General features: G+C 41.1%; 1 protein-coding gene across 5 annotated transcripts in view; it reads right to left on the bottom strand.

Annotated features, from left to right (window-relative positions):
• Nucleotides 1-20,421, bottom strand: part of IL31RA (interleukin 31 receptor A) — a 1,058,288-nt gene that overhangs the window by 291,608 nt on the left and 746,259 nt on the right. For all 5 annotated transcript variants that reach the window (XM_085631330.1, XM_085631336.1, XM_085631333.1 and 2 more), the window contains one exon: nt 4,666-4,748. In XM_085631330.1, the coding sequence (XP_085487456.1) occupies nt 4,666-4,748 (83 nt within the window). The remainder of the gene's footprint in view (nt 1-4,665; nt 4,749-20,421) is intronic.

The raw sequence follows: 20,421 nt of genomic DNA, 5'->3' as shown, positions 1-20,421 counted from the left end.
AAGATAGTTTTCCTCTGTCACACCAAGGATCTTTTTCTCTTCTGAGGATAGTTTACCGGCACAGTGCGGGCATGTTGGTCCAGCAGAAGGCGTCGGAGGCCCCCGGGAGCGGCAGGGTAGGCTTATAGACCTTGAATTGGTCTCTTTTTTCTTTTTACTAGCTTGTCCCTTGCCACTCCCTGTGCAATCTGTTCAGTGGCCGCCATTTTGTGAGCTTCTCAGCTCGTTTTTATCAGAAGTTTATGCACCCATGGCTTTTCCTCTTCCATATGTCAATGTTTGCAGGACAAAAACATGAAGAGACTCTGTTTATACACTTTCCCATGTTTTCAATATTTTATGGACACACTTTAAGAGCAGCTTACATGAAGTGTGGACCTGACAGAAGCATACTGGCATTTTTGAATTGTCATCATTGAAAGAGACATTTCAAACATCTTTTTTGTTTATCATTCAATTGGTCTGTTTTACTGGTCCTTCTCACTGAGGTTGTGCAGTCTCTAACTTGTTTTTGTGGTTACTTAAGGATTACATACGCCATCTTGCCTGTTTCCTTCAGCTCAATAGAAATATGGAGTTTGTGGAGACAACTAAATCTCAGTCTACCAGCAACCCTACTGCTAATAGTCGCAAAGACCCTGGAGGTAATGCTAATAAAAGGGCTAAAAGGATCGGTCTTCTCCGCACAAACTACCTTTACCTTTGGAAGACATCATGGATGAGTTGAAAAACATAAAACTTTTTATGGTGGTTACCAATGCAGCGTTTCAGAGAATTAAAGAGAAATGGTCTCATCTGGATTCTAGACTTACAGAGGTTGAACAGAGAGTTAGCGGCGCTCAAGATGTGGCCGCTAAGGTTGATAACCTATCCAAAGAAGTGTCTCAGCTAAAGAAACTAACAGAGGACCTGGAGAACCGAAACAGGTGCAATAATCTACGCATATATGTCATACCGGAAGGTTCTGAAGGCTCCGACATGAACAACTTCTTGAAGATCCCTATACCAAAAATAGTTGGTCTAATGACTCTTACAGATCTCAATATCCAAAGAGCACACGGATTGGCCCCCTCGGTGAGTCAACCACACATAAACCACGAGGGATCATTGCCTATTTTCTTCAATACTCGGATCTAATGATGATACTCACAGCGGCTAAACAACGCAAACAAATGCTGTGGTCTAGTCAGAAGATTTTCTTCGGTCAGGATGTCTCCAGAGATACAGCTTAACGCTGGAAGGAATTTTTAGACCTTAGGCCTATGCTGCGATCCATGAGCGATTGTTATGGACTTATACATCCGTGCTTTTTTAAGGTCAGTTACAAAGATAGGACGGTCACTTTTACAGACCCCATAGAGCTCAAGAAATGTATACATATGCACAAAGGAGAAGTCAAGGTACGTAGTAACTCCTAAAATGTTGGCAATTAAATATTTTCTTTTTTACAGGTGCCTGACTCCCTCTTGTTTTGATGTTGGTGTCTTCGTTCAATACCGTCTCCTAGTCCTAATGTCTACGTCTTGTTCAGCTATGCTTTCCCCATGCTGTTTGGTAAGATCCATTAGCACTGTGATTGTTATTTTTTTTTGTTTTATAGTATTCCCTCTGCACTTGTTGATACTTTGATCATTTTCAGCAGCGTCTGTTTCTTTTTTCTTCTCTTTCCCCCCTCAACATTAAGGTCTTTTTTGTTCTTTATTCTTTTTTCAAATATGTTTATTGCCATTTGCGTGACAACAACTTTTCCTGTAAACAGGTATATCACATCAATTACATTGTTCCCAGTGAGAGGCAATCAGAATATACGAACAATCGACATAGAGTGTTAACAGTGTTTTACATATTGCTAACCCCAGCCCCCACATTTTCACTGTCGTTATTTATTTTCCAATTGTAGGAAATTAATAACAAAAACTATGAACTGAACCCCCTCCCTCCCCCCTCCTACCCCCAACTGCCCCTGGTCATGGGTGTAATATTCCATCCTTTGTTCTTTATTCTTATGGCTAAATTCCAATGGCTTTCTGTCATTTCTCTTTTCTATTTCCATCAGGGGAGACCCTGTTCTTCCCTAATTCCCTTCTCCTCTTCATCTCATTTTCTCTTGTTTCTCTCTTTAACTTTCCCATTCTTCTTTTTTCTACTATGTTGCAAACTTTCATTGTGTAATTTTTTTCTTGTGGTCTTCCAACATTTTCCACCGGACTTCTCTAACTATTCCTTAGGTTCTTCTCTATAAGTAATTTACGTATTGTGTCATGGAATGTTAAAGGTCTTCGTGACCCGGTTAAAAAGCAAAGGGTATTGTCTCATTTATCAAAATTAAACTGGCAATTTGCTTTATTACAAGAGACTCACCATAAAGAATAAGACATAGCTTCCATATGAAGCCAATGGGTTGGGAGTGTTTTTCCACTGCTGTAAATAACAAAACTGGTGTTCTTATATTGTTTCATAAATCGTTAAGTATTCAGCTGTTGAATGAATTTAAAGACAATGCTGGAAGATGGCTGTTGTTAGATATTAAGATAAATAACACACAATTTTCGATTTGTAACGTCTACGGTCCAAATGGAGTAGATTTGTTATTCTGGAATGACTTTTCTTCTCTGTTATCTTCCCATGCATCAGAGAATCTCATAGTGGGGGGAGACTGTAATCAACTTATGGACCCCTTTCTGGATCGTAGATCTCAGACTAGATTTATTCCTACCAAAATGCACAGAGCCTTCAAGAGAACCATATCCTCTGGAGGGTTAGCTGATGTTTGGAGGTCATCACACCCCGATGTCCTAGAATTCACTTTCTTTTCTCATGTTCACAATTCTCACTCTAGAATAGGTTATATTTGTTTTACCCAGCATACCCTTCAATTTCTAACGCATGCTGAGATATGTTTTATTCTCATCTCGGATCATGCTTCCGTCATTGTAGACCTGGACTATCCTAACTCCATTCCTCCTACTCGCAGATGGAGATTTAACAGCCTCCTACTAGACCAACAATGTACACAACAATTTACAATATTTCTACAAGGTTTCTATGTGAATAATCTTACCTCAGACACACAAATTAACTTTATTTGGGATGCCTTTAAAGCCACCGCAAGGGGTTTTGTGATAGATTTTGTAGCAAAAAAGAAGAGGAGGGCTCTCAGGGACTTTGTGCAATATTTAGGTCAGATTAAAGATTTAGAACTTTAATATTTCTCCTCTAATCGCATTGATACGTTATCTAAACTTAATAAGGCCAAACTTCAATACAACAAACAATCCTGGGACAATGCCCGTGGTAGCCTATTTCATTTTAATGCGAAAGTGTATGGTGGTCGGAACAAGGCTGGCAAAAATTTGGCTAATTACCTTAAAATAAGAAAGCCGAAATCTAAGATTGGTGCTATGAAAGACTCAGCCGGGGTCAAGCATATTAGGGACTCCAAAATATTAGAGTGCTTTTCTGAATACTACACAAAACTATATACCCCAGAATGGTCTCCTTCAACTGAACAAGTAGATGCTTTTTTTCAATCAATCCCTAAAACTCCTGATAGTAGTGTAGATCTGTCATCTCTTGACACTCCACTGTCAGAACGAGAAATTGTAAATGCCATCAATCAACTTCCAAAACATAAAACTCCCGGGCCTGATGGCTTTACTGTTCGCTTTTATTTACATTTCAAACATCTTTTAAGTCCTAAGTTATTACTTCTTATTGCTAATTTCTTGACCACAGGACTGACACAAGGTTTTTTCTCTCAGGCTATGTTCTGCTTACTCTCTAAGAAAGATAAAGATATTTCTCAATGCAGCAATTATAGGCCTATTTCATTGATTAATATGGATTGTAAGATCTTTGCTAAATTACTGTCACTCCGTATTAACTCTATTATTCCCAATTCAGTCGATATTCATCAATCAGGATTTGTGAAGGGAAGATTTATTTTAGACAATTCTAGACCGTCCTTAACATCATTCACTTAGCCGCTAAACTTAATTCTCCCTTAGCTGCTATAACTCTTGACGCTGGTAAGGCTTTCGATGGGTGAATTGAGAATTTATGTTTGGTGCATTGAAATGACATGGTTTTAGTCCTCATTTTCTCCAATATATTCAGTTATTGTGTTCCGAACTCTCTACCTCTATTTATAATCACAACAAATACATTTAATGAGTGGGGAACAATGGACACATATGCAAGCAGGGGTGGCGCCTCCATGTGGACGGAGGAGCTCATTACTCAAATTCATTCACTAGTGGGCATGAAACTCCTGAGCCTCTCTCGTAGGTTTACAACCACACTTCAGTTACTGTTGCCTCAACAGATTGAAGTGTCTGCTTTTTTCAGAGAGGCTTTTGTTTGGTGGCGTCAATTAATTATATGCTAGTCTACGCGACCACTCACCCGTCCCCCCCAACCCGCACCCGTTCCCCCACCTGTGAGCATTGCCAACCGCACCTGTATGCAAGGGTGACAAAGTCTTCACACATTTGAAGCACGAACTGTCAAGATATAGTAACATGTATCATACAATTCAAAATGTGTTGGTTCAATAAAACTTAGTACAACCTACCAAAAATAGTTCATGCTTTTGAAAATCAGGCTATTTGCCTTTCTCCTCCTACCCATTAATTCTATAATAGTTCATAAAACGAAATTCGATACCTTCCACATGAGCCGCACAGACCGATTTCCATTCGGATGACCAGAATCAATAGCTCTCCAAAGGTCCACCTTTGATGAAGGCGCTGGAGAAAGGCAAAAAATATCACAAAATCAAGAAAATGCCTTTTGACAAGATGATTTATTTTTCCCATTGAAATAATACGTTTTCATCAGTATCTGAGTTTGAAAGCACCCGTGTATGAAATGCCTTAACACTTCTGTTGTTGCGTTTAGTATCTGAGGACGGCGATAAATAGATGCAAAGCGCGCTTAGCACTTTTCTAGTTATCGCCATCTATCACTTGATTATATTGCCCTGTTAGCACGTTATTTACAACGCGTTTCCCCAGGGCGATATAATTACCAGCGATAGTGGGGAGATCGCCGTTTTGCAGGGAACATTGCTGGTTTTCCAGCAATGTTCCCTGCAAAACGGCGATAACTTTGCTGATACGACCCACAGGGTCGTATCAGCACAATCCACCCCCATAATAGGTATGCCTAAGTCTGCATTTTAGCAGACGTTAGTTTCCGGTGAAAACAGCGGTTTTTGCCCAAAACTAACATCTGCTAAAATGCGTTGGCAGCCTTGTTAATATCGCGATGTGCACATCAGCGATATTTACAAGGTTGTCCTGCCCAGCGACGCCCACTTTGCATCTCATTAGAGATGCAAAGGAAGTCGTTGTGTAAAAGGGTGCTAACATGCGCTAATGCATGTTAGCACCCTCTTGTTAATAGGGCGATAGTTTTATCTCCGCTTTTTTGGCCTTAAAAGCCAAAAAAGCGGAGATAAAGCCCTTGTAAATATGCCCATGAGTTTTATACCTTTCCTTTGACAATAGCTCGCGCCAAGTAAGATTATTATTACCTCAAACTCCCATTACTCTGCAAAGTATAATCAGAAGTGAAACAATGAAAGATGTGATTTTTAAGGTTCTCCTGATGAGGCTAGTTGGCCGATTCGTTTTGGGAAATGATTAACAGCATTAGGAGAAGACTGGCATGACAAGTTGTTTATATCAACATGTATGCTTAAATATACTCAAGACAGACCAAAAACTAACATAGCAATCAACATTAGCAAGAGTACAATATTTAATAAGATTCTAGACCATGCATTACATTGTATTTAGTATTTGGAAATGGTGGTTTAAAAATGCAAAAGGCAATATAAAATGCCTGAAAATAATGGTTTGAGAGATGGAGTGTTTTAAAAAGTAGAGTTTGGTGGAGTCAAGAGAATATGTAATCTGAAAGAACTGTCCCAATCAAAGGGAGAATCAAATGGAAACTCAATCACTTTGTACTTGACAGGATGCCCAATGTTCAACTGTATTAGCAAACAATTAGTTTCTGACAGACATCTAGCTGCAGATTCCTCACCTTTTGTATATTCCCCAGACATCAGACTGGATGTGGAAACCTACACCTACATGCTTTGAGATTGAGCTGCAACAGGTGAACTCCTTTGTCTTTCCTCCAGACTTGGCTGATGTTATTTTGAGAGCCGAGAAACCCTCAACAAAAATTGGATACACCTGTTAGAACACATTTGTGGATTGGTGTGGTACTAGGCAGATGGTCCCCCTCCAGGTCATGTTTTCAGGTGTTTTGTTGTTTGTTTGTTCCCTAGCTTATCAAGGACTGTTTGTGGGCACAGTTAAAGGGTATCGTTCCTCTCTCTCTCTGCTGTTTTGTAGTTGCAGGGTCAGCCCTCTTTGTATAGGTCTCCAGTTGTTATGCGATTTTTGAAAGGGTTACCACATTTGTTTCCTCCCTTCCCCTTCATCATGCCACAATGGGACCCAAACTTGGTCTTCACTTTTCTGATGTGCATTCCATTTAAGCCACTTCACAGCTGTTCTCACACTAAAGGCAGTGTTACTAGTTGCCATAACACCTGCATGGCATGTGAGTGAGCTATAGGCTCTCTATGTTCACTTGCCATCCACCACTTTCTTTCAAGACAGGCTGGTTTTGCTGTTCTTGCCTAAGGTTGTAAGACGGTTCCATGTCGGTCAAGGCATCAACTTGCCTGTGTTCTATGCTCTACCTCATCCCTCTGAGCAGGAGAAGAGACCACATCACTTGAACCCCAAGAGAACGCTGACCTTCTACATAGATTACACCAAGGAACACCAGGAGGACAATCAGCAGGTTGTGAAGATCATATGAGCGAAGTAAGGCAAGGCTGTGCAGAAGAGAACCATCGCCTTCTGGATCGTGCTCTGCATTAAGATCTGCTACACATTGGTTAAAAAGCAGCCTCAAGAAGGACTGCATGCTTATTCTACCAAGGCAGATCTGCTACTATTGCCTTAGCACACAGAGTCCCTGTACCAGACATTTGAAATGCAGCTACAATGCCGTCCCTCCATACGTTCATGAAGCACTAATGTCTGGACAGTCAGGTTCGCTGAGAGGGGCACTTTGCCCACTTAGTCCTGCAGGACTTTTAGTTTGAGTCAATTCATAGACCCACCCCAAAATAGGTACTGCTTTGGTATCCAAAAGGCAAGGAATCTGTGGCTCGAAGTCTCTATCAGAAGAACAAGTTACTAACCTTTGGTAATGCTCTTTCTGGTAGAAAATCTATCGAACCGTAGATTCATCACCGACCCAACCATTCTCCCCATTTTATGTTTGGACTCTTTCCAATAATAAGATACCAAGTCTAGGAATCTGCACACTGGTCACATCAATATAGTAATGGGTCTCTGCAACTGGAGGCGTGGACAGCCTTGAACGCAAATGGCATCAGCACACAGGAGTGGCACCTTTATAGGCCTAGTACATAATTTCTGGAGCAGAAGTGCCTGCCAGTAGGTGGTTGTGCAGCAACATCCACCGGCGCGCTAAGATACCGCTGAAAAGTGTCCAGATCCAGTCTGATGCCTGAGGAATATTCAAAAGGTGAGTTAGATAGTGTCTTTACCAGAAAGAGCATTGCTGGAGGTAAGCAACTTGTTCTTTAGGGCCTAACGAAGCATGCTTTCATTATGTATGATTCTTTGGGACCCTACATTGTGCAGAATTATGGATTAGACTGGGTTAAGCATGAAATGAACTAATAATAGGAAAGTAACCCACCTGCCGTTGTTCTGCATAAAAGTGGTATCACAAGCACCTCCTCAGAAACCTCACTAGACCTCCAGATGACTAGATGAGTCTTAACCTGTTATCTAGGAGCTGAGAGGAGCCCTGAAGTACTGGACCTGCTCTCTCTTGTACCTAGGGCAAAGAAACGTTCAAGGGTTTGTTGACTGACCTCCTGTGTGGCTACAGGGGCACCAGCTGACAGCTTTTCCTGAAAGTACTCAGATGATCAGCGGCAACTTGACTTGGATTTAACTTTGCTGTTAGCCTCTATCGGACACCCTGAGACTCTCTAAGTGCCCTCCGTTAGAGTCGTGGGGGCATTAGAAATGTACGTCTGTGGTTGTTTGGCCACCAAAAGAAATTTTGGAAACAATAAATAACTTTTCCTCTAGACCTTCAGGGTAACCTGCAGGAAAAAGTATCGAACCAGCAGCTCCACAGCACTGGATTGAATTTCAGCTTCACTCCAGTCAGGGCTCGCAACACCTCCCGTTCTCAATTGGGACTTAAACAATTTTCAGCAAGAAATCTCCAAAGCTCCGGAGCCCCATTGGGACCAACTTACTTCACTTATCTTGCCTTCAGTTCCAAAGTAAAGGCTATAATTTCAATGGCGGCTCACACATGGAAGATTTTTCTTTTTGAAAATTGAGAAAGCCCTGTGCTAAGATTTAAATCTTTTTTTAACTTTGTGGATTCCAGACTTTCACTGGGACAAAGTCTTTTGTTGCATCCAACCAGGGCTCATTGTTGTTAACCTCAAATCATGCCTAGGTCCCAGTATGCCTCCTCCACAGACTGTCATTGGTACGTTTTGCTTTTTCTTAAAATTTCCCTTAATTCTTTAAAAAATCATATCTCCAGTGCTCTTACTGGATTTTTGTTACGTTGTCTAATTTTACTCATATAATTTTTCTCTTTATTGTAAAATTGGATGCAAATTTTTTAAATAAAGTATGTTTATTAGCATGTTTGTCATTATCTGAAAAGCAACTAACTTCAAAAGAAGCCCAGATACTCAAGCAAACGTAGATTATTTAGGTGAAAAAGAACACACACAACCACTCACCTTCTTCAGTCCCGGAGCACTCAGTTATACATCATGCACATCAGTTGTGGAATTTTATTGCATTTAGTGTGACTTTTCTAATGTGTATGATCTGCTTATAAACTTTACCTATTGGCTTTGGTTTAAGCCTGACTGCTGTGTGTCACATTACCAGGGATTGAGCATAGATTTATTTTATTTAATTTAAAAAGTATTCGCTTGCCAATATGTTTGGCACTGTGTGATGAGTCTGTACAAAATTTGGCAAGAGCTTGAAAGGATTAGATTTCTATTTTGAAGTCTTGAGCTATGCCACCAAGGGGGCAAACTTAAAGGGGGGTGTTGATAACATGTAATTTGCTTATATCTTTGGCACTGTTTGACAAATCTGCATCAAATGTGGTGGGTAGTTAGCAGGTAACACCCAGGGCCACCATTTCAATTTAAAGAAAATCCAAATGGGGACGGAGGAGTTAAAGAGGTGAGCCAAAATAATTTGGATTCACTAATAACTTTGGCACTGCTTTATAGATCTGTAGGAAATCTGGCAGACATTTTTCCTGTTTAGCCTTCTTATGGAATTTTAAAGTTTATATAGAGCCATCGGTAGGGGCAGTTAAAAGAAAGGGGGCAGCATGTGGCATCTGCTAAGTACATTGGCATTCCTTGAAAAACCTGCACAAAGTTTGCTGAAGCTTGGAAGGATTTGATTTATGTTGGTATTTCAAGTTTGGCTCTAAACCATAAAAAGGCGGGAAAAGTAAAAGGGGGGGTAGTGACATTTCAATTTGCTTATAACTTTAGTGCTGTTTGATGAAGCTACATCAAATGTAGCAATCAAAAGAGAGTCAACCTTGGATCATGTAAAGAGAGCCCACTCATTCTAGGAGAAAAACCTTTTTCTTAAATGGTACTCTCACACACTAAATGTTCGTCAGTGACATGCTTAATCATCAAGTTCTTTCCAAACCTCTGAGGCTCGGGACATGCTACAAACCTTTTTCTCTACAAAAGAAATACTTTTTAAGGAAAAAGGTGTGGGATCTATATGTAGTGATGGTTAAAAATTACCTAGGTGGTGCCCATATCAGTATTTATTCTGGAGTCCATCTGGCAAGATTAAAAACTAGGAAAGACGGGATAAGTAGAGTTGCTATTACTCCTAAATATGATCAACTAGTTTCTACCACGTGCCCCAACACAGTGACTGTCATCAGGATCTGTGAGTTCCTATTAGTACTCTTTGGGAAGGGGTGGCTGGTTATTTAGTGATCATTCATACAATTCCCCCTACACATACACACACACATGGTACTATACCATAATACGGTTCATAGAAGTGGGTCCACCTAAGAATAATAAAGCATGTTAGTTAAGTAATGGACTATGGGTAGGCTGTCCAGTTTTAGGTTTAAACCTATAATAACTGATAAAACCCCACTGAAGGGGCAATAGCCCTCAGCAGTGTAAGCTTATAAACACTGAAAAAACCCTGCACAACCACAAACTAAAGGCCATTCAAAGAAACGATAAGGAGAGTGAAAGAGTCATTTTTATTTCTTCCTGAAGGGGCCAATATAATGTAACTTTGTTATATAAGGTAGCCGTAAGTAAGACTTGGCTAACATTATTCTGCTTGAGTTTTTTTATTTAGGGATGTCACTAAAATATTTTTTTTTCTTCCTTTTTTCAGTTTTGTGGTCTTTGGTCTAAATATACAGGGTTAGTAGCATGTTTTAGGTGTTGTTTATTTATTTTATAAACTGTAGAGAATCAGGAAATATCAAAATCATATTTGATTTTTTTGGCTACGTTTCAGTCTTTCACTGATAGGAAAAAATAAGGTTTCATAAGAATCTTTCCCAATATGTACCATCACATTTACCGACAGAGAATGGGTAAAAACCCTTGAACAGCAGCCCCCTTTTCTAGTGAGTCAGTATTGATATTAGGTGAATTGCCAAACACCCCCGGCTTTAAACATTCAAAGCAACGTATAGTGACAGGTATATGTGAAAAGAGTGCAGTCACAAAGCATCTGGCATACTGGTGAAAACATGACACCAGACCTTTGAAAAACATGGAATGCAGTGTCACTTGGAATGCTTCTGCAAAAAGTTCTTACCAAGTTCAAAAAAGATTGGAGTAATATTGTTTGTATTTGCAGTGATTCAGCTACGTAAATGAAAAATGTGTGTGATGACCTGACAAAATCAATACCTGGGCTGAAGTGCTTCCCTGTAAGTGATCCTTGCCACTTGTTAGATGGAATGCTGAAAGCATTTTTACAATCTTCAGAGTTAAATAAGAATGCTATTGACTTTATAGTCCATTCTGGTGCACTGTTTTGTTCTGAGCGGAAACTAAAACAGAAATATTTCTCATTTTGTGCTTTGTGTGGCATCAAAGAACGAGTCATCCCAACTGTTACTTAGCTGGTGGTTCTCAGTCCTAGAGGCCATGAATGCTATATTATCCATGTGGCAACCGTTTACAGAACTTTTGCTGAAAGATGATGCCAAAGGCAAGAAATGTGAGGATCTTTGGTCACATATGGATAGTGATTTGAAAAAAAGGACACTCTACTCCATTCTTAGATTTTTACAGAAAAGCATGACTGCTGTAGTGGACATAATAAAAAAACTAGACTCTGAAAATACCCTTGTCTACCAAGTGTTCAGCATAATTGGTGTAGATGTGAAACTTCTCCTGGAGAGTAGGTTGTGCAACAGTTTCAGTGACGTTGGCACTGCAACGTATTCCATGTTAGAGTGCTTGCCACTTGGTCAGCTAAGAAATGTTGAGGAGCAATTCAAGAACTTTTATTTTAAAATGTATGAGAAATACCCTTTCCCCAACCAGAGCATTTGGAGTCAATGAAACCTCACTGCGGTACTCTGCACAATTTATCGATCCCTTCCATAAAGGGAAATTTTCTACACAGTTTCAAAAGTGATGCCTCATTTTTGACCGCTTCAATAACTCTGAGAGCATATGCGCCCAGTTCAACGCATCTGTTGCAGAGAATCACAATCTTCAGGTGCACCAGTATTGGCATGGAAAGCTATGTCAGTGGCCAAAGTTAGCAAATTGTGTACTGGCTATTTTGGCGTTGCCAGTCTCAAGTGCCAATGTTGAGAGGGCCTTTTCACAGATAAAAGTTTAAATGGGAAGAAAAGAGCAAGTGTGCATGACCAAAGACTCACTGAAGAAGTATTGTATGGTGTACAATGATAAGTTTGATTTGTAAAAATTTATTTGGACCTCATATACACTGTATGTACACAGTCTATATACCATGCACTATCAGTGCAGAAAGCAAGCAATAATAAAATCAAAAAGTTCCATAAACGCTGGAAAAACACTGTTTCTGTTGTTTTTATTGGTGCGTAAATGTGTAACCACTGATAACCACTGTTTTTGAAGGTATTGAAATCACTTGAAAACACTGAAAAAACCCCACCAGAAATGACCAAAAATAGAAACTGAAAACAGGAAAGCCTAACTATGGGTACAGTCCATAACAATGATGCTGCAATCTATAAAAGTGGGAAAAACACATAGGTACTGTGTGTACCGTGAAAAAATAGTGTTAACTCAAGAGCAGGTGTGTGTGTTAGTGTATCCTATGCCGGTACAAACGTGCTGGTAACACTGCAAATACATGCAATATGTGAAAGGTTCACTACATACAGCAAACATGCATATATGTCCCAATCTATTCAAGATGATATAAGGAATTAAACGCTTACTTAATTTGTGGATGCCTATTGCCCCACAGGGATTGTTATATTCCTGAGTTGGGCCCATGTTGTGAAGCAGCTTATTTCTTACATTACCCTAGAAAATAGCATTACTGCTGTGAACTTTTGCACACATTTGCATGCACAACAAAGTTGGATTAGTTTCTCTGAAACTACTTTGTTTACACTTCTAGCATCGCACAACATTATCACGACGCCTTGAACATCATGTACTAGGCCTCTCTTTGCACTAAGTTCAAAAGCCGTCGTATCTTCATCCACCAGGCGACAATGCTTCTACATATCCATAACATCACTAATCCAACCCACACATCGCGAGACCGCCTATTATTATAAATAATAGGCATCCAATAGATAAGTGGAGGAGGTACTTCCGCTGACACAGAGGGTCCTTGCATGCTGACGAATCACTATGCAGCAACCTGACATCTCATGAGGGGTGTCCAGTTCATGACCAGGATGGGGTCCTTCACTCTATCCCTTCGGGTAACGGGGTTAGATCATCCCTTGGGGGGATTCTTGGCTCTACACCTACACACACTCTAGGTACACTTAGAGTAGGGTCCGTATAGTAGGAGTACGCTATATTACTACCTTGTTTATATGCCTGAATATATACAACTGTTTAGCACCATGGTAGAACTATATCTGCTATTTACGCTGGTGCTTGTAATCACGTTTTTCTGCTTCTGTCTACTATTCATTGCAGCACATGTATTTTATGCAAGAATAATGTTGGTTTAATAAATATTATTGAAAACGCCCCACAGTGCATTCTCTGGATACTTCTCTAAGAATAAGTGAGCACGAGTGACTGAGCGAAAGGTTCTGTACTGTTTCCACGATTCCTGAGGAATCAGGGTTGTCATGTTCAGTGGTTGCCAGAAACCATTCATTCCCGGGTAGGTTAGGGTGGCTTACGGTGGCACTGTGAGCAAGCTGGTCCTACATGGGGTGTCTGGAATCAGTCTTGTTACCAAGCCCTTAGTTTATGTTGTCCTAACAATGTGCAGGTCCTACGGATTGGGAGAAACTACACTACATGGCCCCGCCAATGTTGGTTAGGCACCTTTTTAATAGTCAATTCTGAGTAGTTCAGTTGTGCTTTCTCAGAGACCCATACTCAAATTTTTACCCGAGACCTCCATAGTGGGATGGGAAACAAATCCGCCTAAGTTGAGTAGGTTTACCCTATGTATTTGGCCGCAGTTTAATCAAGCTTGGAGGATTAAAGGTTCCCACATTGTCAACACCATATCTCAAAAAAAATGTTAATACAATAATTCTTCTGTGACAATGACAGAATGAAATGATGACTTTGGAGAAAGGTTAATTGGACTAAATATTTTACAAAATTGTAGACAGGCAGTTACTATGAAACTAGTACAGCATGGCCTCCCGGTGGCGGGTGGAGATGTTACCTTCGTGGTAGAGGCACATGAAGCATTCAGAACAGAGGTATTCTATTTTTGGGTTAAATTCCTGCCTGCAGATGCACACACACATTTATTTCATGATTACAATGAACCACCTGAAGAGTATTTTCCATGCGTGGACTTAAAAGTCCCAATAAATTACCAAGAGCACATTGCTTATTTTAAAGGCGCCCTATCCCATACAACAGAACACGTGAGACTCGGTCCACTCAGTAGAGAAGAAGTGACCTGGCCGGTCTTAGCATCATACACGCCGCATCCAGACGTCGCTGACCCTAACACCAGCAGGGATGACCAAACTTTACAGAGATTAAGTAAATTTCAAGTAAACATTTACCGGAATCTAACACAATATAGAATGAGAACATTAGCAGCCCAACCTGCGGTGGCTGCTCAGGCTACACAACCACACATGGCTACTACCGGAATTAGCCCACAAACACTGAATGCATTTATGGGAAAGGTTCTCACCAGCCGGGAGCAAATCCCGTTCTGGAAAGCACAAAAATCAGCACAGCTTGAAGCAGTTTTTCCCCATACGGGTCCACAGGAAAAACACAAAATACTGACAATCTGCTTGCCGATGGGGATGGCTCCCCAGTTAGAAGATTGTGCCACGTGGGGTACAGTCTTCACTGGTGTGTACACCAGAATGCATGGTAACCCTTCAATAGCAGTCATACCAGATGTACTGAAACAGATTCCGAATGAGTATGGGGCAGAGCCTGCACTAGATATGGGAATGAAACTGATTGGCAATTTTGTCCAGGTATATTGAGAAACATAAAAGGGGAGGCAGCAGGGGTGGCTATACGCCAACACCTTAGGGAATTCACTCCCGCACAGCAGGAGTGCTAATTATATAGGATTATTAAAAAAAGATATGCCTCTCTAGGCCAAACCTGGGAAACCAATAGTTAAGAGTAGTTCTGAAAAGGATAACTCTAAGCAAGCAACCGATTCTTCAAAGAAGAAATGGGATAATAAACAAAAAAATAAACAACACCAAACACAGTAACGGGGTGGGTCTCCTCAACAGGAACACACCGACCGGAGATATAATTTTTGCAACTGTGACAATATTAGAAAACCTGATTGGTATCAAGATACTGATACACCCTCCTCTCAGGATCAGTCCGAAAGTCGGAGAGAGTTGGGTGGTCAGAACATAGATCGGAAGAGCGAGTCAATCCAAAAAGGAGACACATCGCACTTCGGATTACACCATTATACAGGAAGATCAACAAAAGACTGCAAAACCTCAATATAAAGAGAAAAAAGTAGCAGGAATTAAATTAAGTAATGCCCAGGCTACTGACGTCTCTCCTTCCGAATGGGGAATGGGCAGTGACGATGCTAGACAGCACTGCTGAAGTCACCATAGCTCGCCAGTACCTGACGGACTTTCTGGGAGTAGTAGAGCTGAATGAGGATATCACGGTGGAAACACCTGATACAAGGGTAAGTGTCCTACATCGTTTATACAAAATGGAGCGGAACATACCCAGGAAAGTGAGGAGTCTCTTTTGGGAGAACCTGACCTATGGTTACAACTTTCTTTTGGCCAAAAAGGATTGACCACCTGAGTTCGTAATGGATTGCCCAATGGGAAAATAACTAATTTTGCCTGCTTTTTCCGACCTCGTACCAGAATCAGTCAAAAAGTCATACACGCAGGAGTGGGCGTTAGCTCCTGAACCATACCTCAATCATGTTGGGTGGGATGATGATTCACCTCATCACGAAATCCCATTACAATCAATTCCTCCAACACAGAGACAATACCCGATTAAACATGAAGCAAAGATAAACTTGAATACCAAGGTGTCATAGAAAATTGCACCTCGGTATTCAATAGGTGTGATAGAAAATTGCACCTCACCTATGAATAATCCCTTGTTTCCCGTAATGAAATTCGATAATTCATATTGTTTAGTATTGGATTATCGACATTTAAATGCATGCACACGAACATTTGCAGTACTGAAGGCACACATTGCAGCACTAATGAATAACATAGTGTGGAAGAAGCACAAAACAACACTAAACATCTCAAATAAATTTTTCGGACAAAATATAATGCCTGGTAGCAGATATTTGAACACATTCTCGATGCTAGGCTCTAAACGCCAATTATGTCAGTTATACCAGGGTATAATAACAGCCCAGGGTTGTTTTCAGCAAGGGTAACAGAGTTACTTCAAAACCTTGACGAGGAGGCTTTGTCCTATTTAGATGACATCTATCTGATGGACAATCAATGAATGGAACACTTGGCCAGAGTGAACCACATAATTCTTGGGTTTGCTCATCTGCGTTACAAATTTAATGTAACAAAATACAAAATTGCCCACCTCAGTGTCCTATTTTTATGGTACAAGTTGTCAAGTGAAGGCAAAAGCCTGGCAACACATTTTTTAGAAAAATGTGCACTGCTCCAACCTTTGACAACTCTGAAAAGTCTACAATCCATTTTAGGATTTTTGAATTTTGGCAGGATATACATTTTGGATTATGGAGAAAGGGTAAAACCTTTCTACAACTTGATTAGACCTGATTTTTCAGCGCACCATTGGACACAGGAACAAACTGATATTTTACGTTCTGTATAAGCCGATATGCTAGCTTCATGGCATTTACATACACGTGTTAACACAACTAACCTGGTGATCCGCGTAGTCGCTGGACCAACAGGGTTCACCTAAATTACTTTTAATGAAGGTGATACAGTACATATTGCATACAAATGACATTTGCACACAAGCACTGAAATGTGTTTAGCACCAACAGCAAAAATACTCAGAGTAGAGCAGACTGCTGTAGTGAGAGAGAGAGCGCTAGCGCAGGGGAAACGCATAACTGTCATCACCCCAGAACCGACCTTGGAGACCGTTACGAAGGCTAGCATTCCAAATGCTAAAGCACTGCATCCACAATGGATTCAATGGGATAACTCTTTCACTGCAACCTATGTAGATTATAGATTTGATTCTACATTAGAAACAAAGGCATTCCTGCAATATGAAAAGAATATCCTCTACAGAATTAAATAATGCCTCTAGATCTATATGAATGTATCATTTATATCGAGGGATCTGCCCAGCCGGCGGTAGGAATGAAACAGCAATATTCCACGGCATGCGCCGTTGTAAAACGGCGCATGCAGGGTGGAAAGTTTCTTCCTGGGAAAACACACATACAGTCTTTAGGAGATTGTACGGCGCAGCTGGCGGAACTAAAAGCCCTAATACTGGTACTACAAAATACAGATCACAAATTCCCTGCACTCATATTGTGTGATTCATTTAATTGCATCCCATCCTATAACAAATATTTACATTTTTGGAGCCAGAATGGATTTAGGGATTCCAAATGTTGCACAGTAAAGCACAAGATGCTTTAGAGAACAAGTGGCGAAGCTGAAAGAAGGCCTGCCGCAGGCTCATGTTATTCATACATTGAGTCATCACCGTGTTGGCGTTCATGTTGAAGGAAATTCACTGGTGGATGAAGCAGCCAAGGTGACAGTTCGTACTGTTAACACGCCCTAGCCCGCAAATAAATGGAGCAATTATAAAAGCTGTCAATGCCACGCGCAATAGTTCAGCACTGTCAAAAGGTTTTCCACTAGAGTACTCCTACAAATAAGATGTGCAAAACATTCCATGTGCTCAAATTGCAGGAGTGGGGGATAGAGTAATACCAAACATTGATCGCAGATTGGGATTAATACTAGCTGCACATGAGGGTCAAGGCTCAGCACATGCAGGGATCACTGCTACAGTTTCACTACTAAAGCAGCGCTATTGGTGGCAAGGTCTAATAATAATGTTAATGTTACTGGGTACTTATAGAGCGCGCAGCTACTCCCAAGAGTGTCCCGGCGCTAGAAAAAGGAACCAGTGACAGAACCAAACAGGACGCCACGAGGCCGCTGAGCTATTATACAAACAGCCAAGTTTTTAAGCTGCGTCGAAAACTGAGTGGATCCTGCGCCTGACGCAAGGCTAGAGGCAAACTATTCCAGAGCCGAGAGGCCATCACCTGAAACGACCGTCCACCCAAGCGAGAACGGGGGAACCTTGGGGTCTGCGAGAGTAGCAGATTAGAGGACCTAAAACTTCTAGATGGAACAAAGTGTTGGCATCTGTTTCTCAAATACACGGCCCCAGTATTATGGATGGCTTTATAAGCCAGCATCAAGACCTTAAAATGTACCCTCTTGCGAACTGGAAGCCAGTACAAGGAGGTGAGGAGTCATACGAGTCCTGAGGTCAACCATAAGTATGGCACTAGCCGTGGCATTTTGTACCACCTGAAGGCGGCCAATAAGATAATCAGGAAGGCCGACATAGAGAACATTTACATAATCAAGACGTGACAGAATCAGTGCTTGTACTACTGTCTTCCTATGGGATACTGGGCGTAACGGAAGAAAATTACGCAGCTTTTCAATAGGCCGAAACAAGTACCAGCCACAGCCTGAACCTGGGATTTCATGGACATATCCGTGTCCAACTTTACACCAAGATTCTTGACCGTTGTGGCTGAGGAAGCGGGAGGAGACATATTCAACGGCCACCATTCACGCCACTCACCCCCAGGGTTATGACCGAAGAAAATAATTTCTGATTTCCCCGAATTGCATAGTAGTTGATTCTGTTTAAATCACTCAAATATTGCTGACAAACAGAGGTTTATCTCATTCCCATTGAGGGCCTCATCCTTACCACACGTGAACAACAATTGTGTATCATCGGCGTAAGAGATGATTTTGGCACCATAGTGTTCAGCAAATGGCGCCAGAGGGGCAATGAACACGTTAAACAGAGTGGGGCTTAAAATAGATCCCTGTGGACACCTACATTCAGAGGCGAGATGGGTGCCGCAAAAGGGGGTGACCAAACTGTTTTCTGACGATTCTCAAGGTAAGATCTGAACCACTGTAGGACCATGCCCCCAATGCCACATCCTTGGAGCCTACCCAAAAGGAGTTCTTGGGGTACAGTATTGAAAGCTGCGGACAGGTCCAACAGTATCAAAACTGCCTTCCCTCCTTTATCAAGTGTGGCCTTAATGGATTCAGATATTTCCAAGAGGGCTGTTTCCGTGCTAAACTTAGCTCGGAAACCAGATTGACTTGAATGTAAAACACAGTTGGTTTCAACAAACTCCGCAACAACCTTATTTACAAATTTCTCTAAAGCCTTGGAGAAAAAAGGCAGCAACGAGATTGGCCTATAGTTGCTGGCTACAGAAGGGTCGGCAGAGGGCTTTTTTAAAAGAGGAAGAATTTTCCTGTGCTTCCAGCTACCGGGCATCATTCCTACGGCCAGAGAGAGGTTGAAAACCTTATTGACAGCCGGGTTTATCACTTCTGCAACAGATGCGAGAATTTTCGCAGGGCAGGGTTCTGATGGTGAGCCTGATTTCAGCGAACGCATTATCTTTAATGAGTCTTCCAACGTGATTGGAGGAAAATGCAGAAGGAATCCACCAGCATTGGGTAAGACATGATGGGGGTTATCAAAATTACCTGCTGTGGCTGCAGATGCTTCCCCCAGTGAAGCTTGTATGGTAGTGATTTTTGTATAAAGATAGTGTGCAATGCTGGACGTCCATTCATCAGTGGGAATAAAAAGTTTTTTTATTGCACTTGGGGCAGAGACATTTGACAATTTTAAAAAGTTCCTTGCTTTTGCCTGCTTTCTCTATTTTTAAGGCCAGAAAGTTCTTTTTTTCCAAGCGAACTTTGGCGTAATTAACTTTTAATGCCTCCTTGTAAATTAGCTTATCCACGGAATTAAAGACCTTCCTCCACGTTCTCTCCAAATGTTTGCAGAGACTTCTACTTTTCCTAAGAGCCTCAGTAAACCAGGGGGCCGAGGCTCTGCCACCATAAACAACACGGAGCTTAGGAGGAGCAAGCTCATTTGCACGGTATTCCAGCCAACTCTCTAAAGAACGTACATCGTGCATTAGATTGTCCCTAAAACAGATAGGATGAGATTTAAGTGCACTGCCTAGTGCAGCCACTGTCATCTGGTTAAAAGGTCTAAAACTTCTGGAGCGCTCTGTGCATGATGTATGAGACTGGACCGATTTTTTATTTATTCTAAAAGTAAGTAGGCAATGGTCTGACCATACAATAGGGCGGGCGGGTCCATTACAATCTTATCCGTTGAAAAAACCTGGTCAAGGATATGTCCCCTTTCATGCGTAGGGGTAGACAAATACGGGGTAAGATTTAATATACTAAAAGATTCATATAGTTTCCCTACAATGGTCCATATGAATATTAAAATCTTCAAGTACCAGACATTGTTTATATTTTGCAATTATAGGAGCAATAGCGTTGCCTAGTGACTTCAAAAAACTTGTCGCCTGACCTGGAGGCTGGTAAATT

This window comes from Triturus cristatus, chromosome 2_1 (genome assembly GCF_964204655.1).
Source record: "Triturus cristatus chromosome 2_1, aTriCri1.1, whole genome shotgun sequence".
Lineage (NCBI taxonomy): Eukaryota > Metazoa > Chordata > Amphibia > Caudata > Salamandridae > Triturus > Triturus cristatus.
Note: the sequence above shows the minus strand (reverse complement) of the source record. Positions and strands in the feature narration are given on the sequence as shown.